The sequence below is a fragment of the Hoplias malabaricus genome, chromosome 18 (assembly GCF_029633855.1).
Source record: "Hoplias malabaricus isolate fHopMal1 chromosome 18, fHopMal1.hap1, whole genome shotgun sequence".
NCBI lineage: Eukaryota > Metazoa > Chordata > Actinopteri > Characiformes > Erythrinidae > Hoplias > Hoplias malabaricus.
The window spans coordinates 8,299,386-8,311,464 of NC_089817.1; the positions used below are offsets into that span (position 1 = coordinate 8,299,386).

The 12,079-nt window shown below is 38.8% G+C and overlaps 1 protein-coding gene across 1 annotated transcript in view; it reads right to left on the reverse strand.

Annotated features, from left to right (window-relative positions):
• Nucleotides 1-3,973: 3,973 nt before the first annotated feature.
• The window catches only part of LOC136675261 (ephrin type-A receptor 5), a 77,210-nt gene continuing 69,104 nt past the window's right edge, over nt 3,974-12,079 (reverse strand). Inside the window, 4 exon segments of the mRNA XM_066651727.1 lie at nt 3,974-4,464; nt 4,986-5,141; nt 6,639-6,832; nt 10,904-11,053. Of these exon segments, the coding sequence (XP_066507824.1) occupies nt 4,359-4,464; nt 4,986-5,141; nt 6,639-6,832; nt 10,904-11,053 (606 nt within the window). The 3' untranslated portion in view covers nt 3,974-4,358.

A 12,079-nucleotide genomic window follows, 5' to 3' on the forward strand; every position in this document is an offset into this window, starting at 1 on the left:
CTTGGTGACCCCGAGAACTGTCTCATCAGATCAGTCAAACATGGAGTTCTCTTTGTGTTTCTGTATTAAGTTATATATATTAAGTCAGGCAGTCAGGATTAAACATTTGAACACACACACAAACACACACACACACACACACACACACACACACACACACATGGGTATTGTGTTGGTCAGAGTGGATCAGGCACAGCAGTGGAGTTTTGAAACATTGTGCCCACTCTATTAGACACACCCACCTTGTGATGACTTTGGAGAGTCAGTGCTAAGAATGATCCACCACCAAAATTATATCTACTGAGCAGTGGTCCTGAGCATTGAAGAACAGTGCAGAAGGGGTTAACAACATATGTAGAACAACAGGTGGACTATAGTCTGTAACTGTGCACTGTCAGAAAATTTGTCACTGTGGCGGTACCTTTTCCTGTCTCTGTGGTGGTACCCTCAAGGGCACACATTTGTACCTTTAATTAGTGAACATAATTGTACCTTATTTTTATTATAATTGTAGATTTTAAAATACTGTTGATTTCATACGCCCCTTTCATCTCCAGGACTTTTATTATGTTTTTTTTATACTACACAGTTCTATAATGAATGATTACAAACATGTATCTCTCCCTCTGGAGAAGTGAATGTAATGTACCTTTAAGGAACAAAACTGGACTTTTAAACACTGTTGTACCTTTACACAGTTTGTACATTCAGTGACCAATAATGTACCTCTACCGTACCTTTTTTTCTGAGAGTGTGCTACACACTGCAGGTATATGATTATAAACACACCGACTCCCGATGTCCTCATTTAAGAAAAAACATAAAATAGCAGGTCGACACCAGGTTAGTTTTCTTCCAATTTATTTGAAAAAAATATAAAATTTAATATATTACACTACAAAAGACATTTACACAAACATAACACACTTACAGTAAAAGGGAGTCAACAGTCATCACAACACCTATTTTTATGTGCTTTTACCTTTTTTTTCATTATTGGAACAATTATGATCCTACTCAACAGCTGTGGCTTAGGAGATTCAACAAAACCTAATGCTGAGAAAATGCATTTTTACCACACTACACCTCAACACCATGCACACATTTGCATTAATAGATCTGTGCTTTTGTTCCACATCATTTTCAAACCTCTATATCTCTCCCATGCCAGTGTTTCTCAGTGAAGTCCCAGGAAATGTCCCATTTGCTTTTTTTCTCTTTTAGTTTATTAGACTTAGACCTATGTTCTGTTTATTTGAGGACTCCAACTAATTCAGTTAATGGGATTTTTTATTTTTTGCTGCCATTGCATCAAACCTGCCCAGAAAAGTGTTCATTATATATTATAATTAATATATGTGCTTTTAATGTATGTAGGGGTCATTGATAAACATACTGTACGTCATGTATTCTGTTAAACGTACAGTATTTTAAATCTGACACACTGCCTAAAAAAATATTAATGACAATCATTCCAATTGACATCCCTCTACTTAGTAAAAATACCTGACAGACGATTCACTCATAGCAGAAGCCAAGGGGTAGGTCCTGAAACAAGTGCCCATTGACGTATAAGCATGAGCTCAGTGAGTGGGTTTCCTGTTCTTTTCTATTGAATAGAGAAAAGGGTCACAATGGTTCTGATTCTGTAATCAGCTCTACAGCAAAAATATATCAGAAAGGGTTAATATATATTTTTTTGTATTCAAAGTAAAACAAATCAGTGTTGATGAATAGAAAAGTGTATTACAGTGTAGTTGCACTTTACTTAAAGGCTGTTTTATATAAATTTGGGGTTTAAATAAATGTAAGGGTCACTTTCACTGGACTTCTGCGCTGTTTATGTCGAGTGAATTCCATTTCAACGAAAGGATTTCTACAAAATTGCTGAAGAAAACTTTGGAACCTCAGATGACTTTGAAAGTGCATGTTTCCTTCTGATTCTAGTTAGAAATCATTTTAGACGTAAGAATGAAATCAGCTGAAATTAATTGAAAAAAGAAAAATCACCTTGACCGCTTACTGAGAAAAAAAAAAAAATAGTTCAAAATTGATAAAGATGAACACAAAGCTGTAAAAAAAACACCAAAAAACACTGGAATCTCAAAACACATTCAGAAGAAAAGCTCAGCATGAACGAGGCATCGTCACAGAACTGGACTAAGGTGCTGATCACAGGAAAACAATCATTCACAGAATAGCTGGATGATATCAGTGTCTGTCTGATTTTCACGTTCATCTGAACAAATATGCTGAAGTATGCTGTTACTTAAAAAATAAACGTGAGAAGTGAAGCTTCATGGGTAGTTACAGGTAACAGTGCATATATAGAATATGCAATAATGGAATGCAGGAAAAGTCTTTTATATGGTCCTCATTCCACAAAATACTGCATCGCGTGCTGTTTATACTGTTTATAAGGTGCAAATTAGACTGGAAATATAATTCTTGGTTGTTTTCCTTCACTATAACATTCTGATGTTGTTTTCTAATCTTAGTGTCAGTTAATGGAAGCACTGAGACGCTTTGTGACATTAAACAAGTAAAGCAGTTTGTGCTTGCTGAGCCCATACTGTTTATAATACAAACTAAACTTAGTGTAAAGCAAATGACCAACTATTCCCACTGGCCCAGTGTGCTTACATCATCTATAACGGTAGATATAACCAAAGCAAGACCCAGTACATTATGAAGACAGTACTGGCTCAGTACCCTATGATGGTCACATGGTGGTTGTTAATTGTTTTATTCTATTTACCCTGTGAAATGTAAAATATAGTCATTAATTCAGATTTAGCAAAAACAATCACATTTTTCTCAACATTGTGCCTCTTCTCACTTGAATTCATTGTCAGTGGAGTTCAAAGTGAATTCAAAATTTTCAATGAAATTAAACCATCGTGTAGTAAACAAAACTCATTCAGAGCAATTGCATTCGTAATAATGAGAAAACACAGAACCGTCCCCAGTGGTGGCAATAGGAACCAGACGTCTGAGGAAGTATTTAAGGTCTCTAAACACTCCTATGAGCACATGTTTTCTGATGCCTGAGACAGTTTTGAAATAATGTATTTATATAAAAAATGTAAAATAATATTTGTACAGGTTGTAACACTGTTTAAATAATAATCCAGTCATACATGTAGGCCCATTGGTCATTCTGGATGGTGATTAATCAGTTGTGTTGAAGACATTCTGAACACAGGCTTCCATCATCATTGCTGTAAAGAGAATCAGAATCTAAAGAGTTCTCTACAATGAAGCATTTCACACTAAACCACTCTGAATGAAATTGTTTACAACGACACTGTTTATGTTCAATCACTCAAGTCTGACCTTTCAAAAATATGTGTACAGCTAATTTCATTGTCCATAGCATTTGTGGCGATAACAACCTGTGTCCAATTGAGCCTCAGAGTTAAGAATGGGCAGAATTAAATCTACAGACAGGACTAACCACAGTCACCTGCAGAATTCACATATCATGTGCTGTAGGAGGACCAACTGAGGAGTTACAGAAGAGCACTATGTCTTCACCATGATGAACGTACTGTACATGTTTACTACCCTCCTCCAGCGAAAAGTATGATCAGAATGAATATGGATGGATTTTTTTTTTCTTTTTGCTTTATCTAACTATACACTATGTACACTTACAATTTGAACAATGAACTAAATACGGCTTTGTAGTTAGCCCCCTCACCACCCACCCCCTGCCGCCGCCTCCCAGCTTAAGACACATATGCTGTGCAAAATGAAAATCTGTACATACGTATCCATTGCTTTTCCATTTAAAGAAAGAACGAATGAAAAGAAACGAAAACAGCATCAAGCTTGAAATCTAATATTGCTTTGTAATACACAGCCGCTTCTTCCTTCAACCAAAGGATATGGTTTTCAACCTTACTGCATGACCTTTGCGCAGGGTGGTGTAGTGAGGAGTAAAGAATCCAGCTTGAGTTGACTGTAGGTTTCTGCTGTATTTCTGGAGGTAATAAGAATTGTTGCATGAGGTTTCGAAAAAGTGCTATACATTCGGCCCAGAGACTCCTGACAGTGGTCCTGGTCAGAGGTCCTACCTGGAGATGTGCCACACTTTTCCAAATATTTCTGTCACGTCCCAATTCAGGCCTTCTGCAAGCTGTCCAAACAGCCAGTCCACAGGGGAGCTGTGCTTAATCACGTAATGAAGGTCCTGTCCGTTCTTCTCCATCCAACCATTCCCCCAACTGCTGCTCAGGGATATCAAGTCATTTCCTTTCAATAGTTCCATAGTTCCATAGTTCCATTCAATAAATAAGTGTCCATGGTAGAAAAAGTGCTAGGCTACTGTAGGGTCAGCAGATTGTGGTTCAGCCTCAGACAGGAATGGTGGCGTTCATCATCTGAACTCTCATCTCCTGAATGCTGTTGAGGATCTTCTTCTGGTGCCCAGCCAGCGTTACTCCAACCCTCCTCAGATCACTGCGGAAGAAGACAATCAATGAGATTATGTTAGAATAATAATACTGATAATAATGGCCGATAATGACAAAGTTAAATTAGCTTCCTGAGATTTTATAGTAGTTTAAAAATGTTTATTAATGTGTCAGCATGATCAGACTTGGAGCACATAGACATCTGTAAATATCTGCATTTAAATTACTGTCCAAAGTGATCTACAGATCTTATTTTAATTTTTTTTTCATGGAAATATTAGGAATTAAGTATTTAAGTAATTTCCTATGTATACCGACTTGTGTTTCTGTTGTCTTTCTTTTGAAAACCCAACACCCTCCTCTAGTAAACGGCAGCATGTGTAGACACAAAAGTGATTTCAACCCCCGAGTGTGTTTAAAAATCCCAAAACTTGTTGTCAGACTAATCAAAACAAAGTCCTGGCACAATTAAGAGGGGTTGCATTTTTAATGTGGTTACACTGGCTGCTAATGTACGGCAAACAATCCCCACGACCCCCTCGGCAGGAAACGACAGCGGGGACTTACTCCAAGGTCATCTGTGTGACTACTTCCAGCGAAGTGTATCCACTTTCCATGAAAAGCTCAGTGTATCGACCCATTTTTATGGCATCTAACCATTCCCCCACAGAGCTGAACACACAAAGCTCTGCGCTGCCATGCTCCACTAATAAATTGGACACCCTGTGGGAAAGACAAATGGACCGTTGAACAAATGGATGCATAAATCTACCATTAGAGAGCTACATAAAGACTGTACAGTGTGGATGAAGACAAGTTGATCTTTTATGTTAATGTATGTAGCACATTCATTCGCCAAATAACAATGCTTGCATGAAGCTTAAATGGCAATTCTATTACACACATTTAATAATATACATGTTATAATATAGTGATTTAACTGAAACGACATATAAATTGGTTACAAATTATTGTATCTCCAAAATAAGAAACAATAATACTTTTAAAGTGAAACTCTTCTCTTTTTTAAATGCAATTTTGGACCATTTCATTTGCTTTTACAATTTCAACACATTGTAAAAGGGCCGACTGCATTTTCAAATTAAATTCAAATTAAAAATGGAGTTCTGTTCCAACAATGGCATGAGATAAATCATGGTGGTTCAGCTTACTACTGCACTTTTTGTGACATTTTTTACCCTCTGATTTCATGACAGACTCATTACGATTATGAAATTAGATCTCATTTACAAGATGAATGTAGAATCAGTCTAATAATCAGTGACAATTTAACTAAAGACCCAGCAATTGCCGCAGCATGCAACAGAGCAGAATTAGGCATTAATATGAGAGACCCACAGAACAAATTCCCTGGCTCTCAATCAATTCCTTATTAAATGTAACCATAATTCCATAACACAACTGCAAATAATAGATGATTCCAGTGTGTACAAAATACAGAGTGATTCACAATGCAGGAAATATATTTGATACCATGTAATCACCGTAATTGGAAGTCATTTGTATGCTGTCACTTCCGCTTAACTCAACATTAAATCATGAAATACCAGAGCTTATTTGTTTCAAGTGTCATTAAACCTTGATTTTGCATGACAGCCATGCAGTGAGGGCTGTTAACATTCAGTTATCAGCGTTTCACAGACATGACACAGTTTTTATGCTCAAAGCCCAGGATGATAATATGCCATAAATAACTACGGGATTTGCATTTACTTTAAAGGGAGCTACACATCACAATAAAGAGGGCAAAACAGGGATGAGGGAGTCACAGAGGAAAGAGAGAGCATACAGGTGGGTGGGAAGGAGAATATGGGCAAGAGAGAGACACCACATCAATACCAGTGGTGTCAACGTTACTGACTTATTAACATATTAAATGGATACAGCAGTTACACTGTGGATGCTGTACAGGTGCCACACTGTAACTGTAAATGCAGACAAGACAAGAAGTCAACATCAGATGTACTAACATTCAGTCTAAACCGCATGAAACCCTGTGCTATACGTTGCTATGAGTCTGCTGCCAAAAACTATTCCTAGTTCCTGGAAATGTCATTAACATTAGGACATGGACAAATTGGTGGGAGGACTGGTGATAATTCAAACTATCAGAAAGGTGGAAGACTACAGAAATTGGCTCCTGTTTAGCCATTGTTCCTGTTGAGGGAAGAATTTCAGTAAATATCGATGCTCCGTTACCTGTTGGAGGGGTTGACGAGACTTTTTAAGCTACTCGGGTTGCGAATGAGTTTGTCCAGGAGACTCACTATCTCCTCAAACTTGGGCCGGGTGTTTCTGTCCTTCTGCCAGCAGTCCATCATGAGGTGGTAGAGAGCTGTGGGACAGTCCATAGGGCCCGGCAGCCGGTAACTCTCCTCTACTGCCTTTATCACCTGATACACACACACAGAAACACAAAATATATTACACACAATATACGTCAAGCACTGCAGCAGTCTTAGGTGTATATTAGTCTTTAGTCTACATTGTGTGCTTACTGCTAGACTTTGTCACTGATTTTCTTCTAGATCAAGGTTTTTTTTTTCTTTTTTTTTTTTTGGCCTTTGTTGTTGACCTCAGAAAGATGATATTAATTGGCTTTTGGTATTTTTGTTAATGTCATTTATTTCCATTTGTTTTTAAACCTGAATCTTAAAATATGTGGGAGTTTGTGTTTCATGAATCACACGAGGACATTTTTAGCACTTAAAAAAATGACAACAAAAATACCATAAGCCAAAAGCCAGTTAATATCATAGCAATAGTTAAAAAATTGATCAGCTGTTAAAAAAGTGATGTGTTCTTATTAGATACAAAACTACATTCTCTCAAATAAAGACACCAAACTGTCACTGATGTTGCCCACTCAAAGGGTCCAACTTAGGGTCCATACAATTGGTTACACTGCTGCCCAGGGAGCAGTTGGGGGTGAGGTGCCTTATGCAAGGACTCCAGCTGTGGATTTTGAGGGAGGAGAAAACACAGCTCTTTCATTCCCTCCTCTTACATTTTTTCCTGCTGGTGCTGGAGACCACACCATCAAATTTCTGGTCCCAGGCCCGGTTCTGTAGCCTCCAGGCCAGAGCTGACTCCCAGTGAGTCATAGCGCAATATGACTGCTAACGCTGCATTAGCGTATATCTGTAACACGATTAAATATGTCCCTCTGGAAACGCCACAAAATGTAAATGCAAAATATTCTGGAAAGAATATTTTCTTCTAAAAACATAAATGTAGCCTACATTTTAATGAGTGTTCAAAGTATATAATGAGACTTTAAGACAATTATTGTACCTTTAAGGAAATGTACACTGATGAACAGTGACAGTACCATTTATTTTTGAAAGTACACAGGAAATGTTTTAAGATTTAATTTACAATTCACATTAAACAGCAAACATTTTCAAACCTTATCAGGTTTCAAGTTTGTTACCGACTATATTAGGAGCTCTTTTCCTGGCATGTTCTGTGTTTATTTAAGGTTTCAGAAGACAGCCAGAAGGCGAGAAATGACTACTGCATTGGGCGAGATGCCGAAGTATCATCTCTCTCTCTCTCTGTCTCTCTCTCTCTCTCTCTCTCTCTAAGCCTCTAACATCCCCACTCACTCCCACACTCTCAGAAAAAAGAGAAAGCCAACACAAGAGCAGCTCAGAAACCAATCCCCGACGGCAAAGTCTCGCAGAGAAAGGAAAAAAAAGCAGAGAGCAAGAGTGAGAGAGGAAGGCGGAGAGAAAAGATAGAGAGAGAGACAGACAGAGAGAGAGAGAAAGAGAGGGAGGGGGAGAGAGAGAAAGAGAGAGAGGGCGGGGGAGAGAGAGAGAGAGTCTGCTCTACCAGAGCGGGGAGAGATCTGAGGCAGCCCTCATGAAGGCATTAAATAAAACATCAAATAACTTTCTCTTTCCCAAGTGTGTGTGAAACAGATTAATGATGGAGAGGAGAGAGGGATCTGAGGCTGGAATGAAGCCGTCACTGGCAGGCTAGCAGGGGGGAAAAAGGTCAGCGCTGCTTGATAAAAACATGACTGGAAATTGCACCTCCTTCAGGGACACGCTGAGAAAACTTCAGCACTGCGTCCTCCTTTTCGATTCCCTCTCGCACACACACATGCTCTGACATGTGACACCAGCATCCACATTAAAGATAAAACAAAACCGGAGGCCATGCAGACGAGCGCAACATCCAATCGGCTCCTAATGACACAGTGTAATACGTAAAACGTAAAGCTGAAGATGAAAGCCGAGCATGTGAAGACTAATTGAAAACTGGGTCCTATAAACAGCTTTAACGCTGCGGCCTCACACACTAATACACATCCGAACCCATGCTGCCAAATGAAATTCTACTTTTTCTGCGTTTAAAAGATTCCCGCTGCATCTCCTCCAGCAGAGTTCACCAAGTTCACTGCAGTCAAAACTCCAGCTTTTGCTTCAGTCTGATTCCTACTTTACTTTTCCAGCTTCTCCCCTGCCTCGCTCAATCCTCTCTTCACAGACGCTCAACTTTTGACTTGTCTGCTCACTAGGAGTGGGCAGTGTGATGATATGTCATCATTATCATGGTGCAATACATGACAATGTGCGTTTCTATAACATTATTTGACGGCTACTTTCAGAGGGACTCCATAACGCATGCATAAGCTCTGCATAACATATGACTTCTTATGAAAAACAACTTTTGAGTTGTCTGCTGTCTAGGAGTGGGCAGTGTAGCTATTTCATCATCATGGTGGTGCAGTACATTACTATATGCATTTCTGTGACATTATTTGAAGCTATGTAAAGTAGTGAATGAACGTATTTATAAAGCCATAAAGAAAATATTGCATCAGTATTCACAAATATATTTCATTATTTATAACACTGTTATGATGTTTGCCACTCTGTTTCCCACAGACATCAACAATAAACACGGTGATAGTTCATTAAACCGTTTTTTCAATTCCATTTCAAGTATTTTGGAACATAACATTATGTTTTTTTTTAAATATCCTCTATTCTAACTACAGACTCTTCCACTACTGCGCATTCAAAGTCCCCCACTGCTCTTAATATGACCCCCATCCCCACTGACCATGTTCAATAATGTCAATTTTGCCCCGGATTTGCCCCCATTCCCTATCAGTTTATGCACTGCTACACATACAGTACCCCATCGCTTGGTCTTCCGGTGGCAAATCACATTCCACATACCACTCACATACAGCTTTAAAATGGCCAGAGGGAGCAATTACAGCACTGCTGTGCTGGATGACTGGGAACGATCAACCGAGAGTCAGTCTCACCCCAAGCCCTCACTTCCCTCACAATTCGTTCATAAATATAACATCACACACTGCATACGTGTAAAAAATATACAGTGTAAATACCACCCAGACTGCCATAGCTCTCCCTGTAGCCCGTATCCAATGTTTAACTCCAGTCACTTTCATTCAGATGTAGCAGACTCTTTTATGAATGAGAATTGATACTTAACTTCTTTAGAACACAGTTCATTGTAGATCTCTGCTCAGTTGTATTTAAGAGGAGCTGTGTTAAAATGTACAACAGCACAATGAGGAATTTTAATAAGTCCTGTAATGAATTTTAACACAGATCAATAATGATTTACATCCTGGGCGTATGAATATTTAAACAATGCAGCGCGATATTGTGTGAGAAGAATCATTAAGTAGCATCTGAGATGCTGTTTCATATCTCCAGCCGCGGAAGGACTCGAGTTGGGTGGATTGTTCTGGGCGGGTGAGGAAAAATATAGCAGCAATTGATCACCTTCTGCCCGTGATGTTTGATGGTTTATTTCGGCTAATGGTGAAGTGTTTCAGTTCCTGTCCTGTTGAAGTTTAGAGAATAACATCTCCAAACTCAAAATACTACCATGTTTTCAATCCAAATTAATCTGGGCTCGGGAAAACGTGCCCAGTGCCAAACCTAGCGAATAAAACTTGAATATTATTGATAGCAATTTATAAAGGTTTCTAAAGGAAAAGAAGTCACAAAGGTTTCAACAGGAAATAAATACGCATTAATTGCCGAATTATCAGTTACAATTAAATGTAAATTCCAATTTAATCAATGTATACATTGTAAAAGCTTCCACGTCACATGCCAAAGTGTCTGAGACACAATAAAATAAACGTAAATATGAAGTTGAACCCAACAAATTAATTTTAAGTGGTTACTGAGAAAAGTGCAGAAAATATCCCAGAAAATATTGTTGTAAAAGAGAAAACAAGTCTCTGGACCAAAATGGAAGCCATAATGACAACAAAGTGTACCCACATTAAACACTGAAAAGCTCAAATTAGTTCATTATTTGAGTTTCTTTGTAATTTGCTGCTTTTGTCTGATGAAACAAAACTGTTTTCACTGTAAAACCAATAAATGAACAAGGACTCTGCGTGAGCTGGGTTTGGACCAGCACTGCTACAAGCTGTGGCTACGTGGTGGTTTTAAACTCACGTCTTGATTGCTCATCTCCCAGTATGGTCTTTCTCCATATGACATGACTTCCCACATGACGATGCCATAGCTCCATACGTCACTAGCGGAGGTGAACTTTCTGTAAGCGATGGCCTCTGGAGCCGTCCACCGGATGGGAATCTTTCCTCCCTGTGGCACAGACACAACAGCATTAGATCAGAAATGCTTCTTGTCAAAGCATCGTTAACAACACTTATCACTTCTGATTCACAGCTGGTGGGAGAATAGAAAGGACTGGGTAAATATGGTGACAGGAAGAATGCGGCACGTGGATGTCTTTGCATTCTTTCTCTTAATTGGCTGTCCTGGAGCTGTCATTCTGCAACACTGCCAGAGTCTCTCGTATGCTATTAGTGGAGCACATCTCAATTTGCTTCTCCTTAGACAGCACACAAACATACACACATACACACACACACAGAACTGTGACATGCCAAGGTGGAAACGATTAAAAGGGAAAAAAATAATCACGCCGGCACCAATTACAGCAGCTGATGCTGAGCTACTAATTATCCCCCTTTCAAAGCCAGCAACACTCAGCTCCATGTTTATTAATAGCTAATTCAGCCTGCAGCCTAACGCCCCGCTGTAGAAATGAACTCCGCTCAATAGAGGTCTGGCAAAGCAAAATATTCCCTAATAGTATTATGACTACCTACCATTGATTCTAATGGGCTCAAAGAGATGGTGATTTCCCGTTCAATACTTGATACCCATCAATGAAGAGGAAAGAGAGAGAAGAAATGCCGTGGCACTGAAGAGTATGCTGCTGAGGCTGTTATAGTTGTGTGCAAAAGTTTGTGCCAGTCCAGTTACATCATTTGTTTCATGGTGTGCATCTTCTACTGTGAACACTGCTTGTTAAATTTACACCAGGAAAGAAAAATCTGTGTTGCTCTTTTATTTATTATTATTTTTTAATAATATTTTAAGATATTGATGTCCTTCTTAATAATCAGCCCATTTTAAGCCATTAATAACTCATACCATGTTTTTCCATCTGTCTCAAAACTGCCAGCTATCCCACTGCCCACAGAATATATTACAAATTTACGTTAGTTTATTAAACTAAATTAATAAATTCCGTGACTTATAGGTGTAAGCAATAGTGAGGGCTCCCCTCGACAGTTACATGATCATGTTGATCTTTTAAAT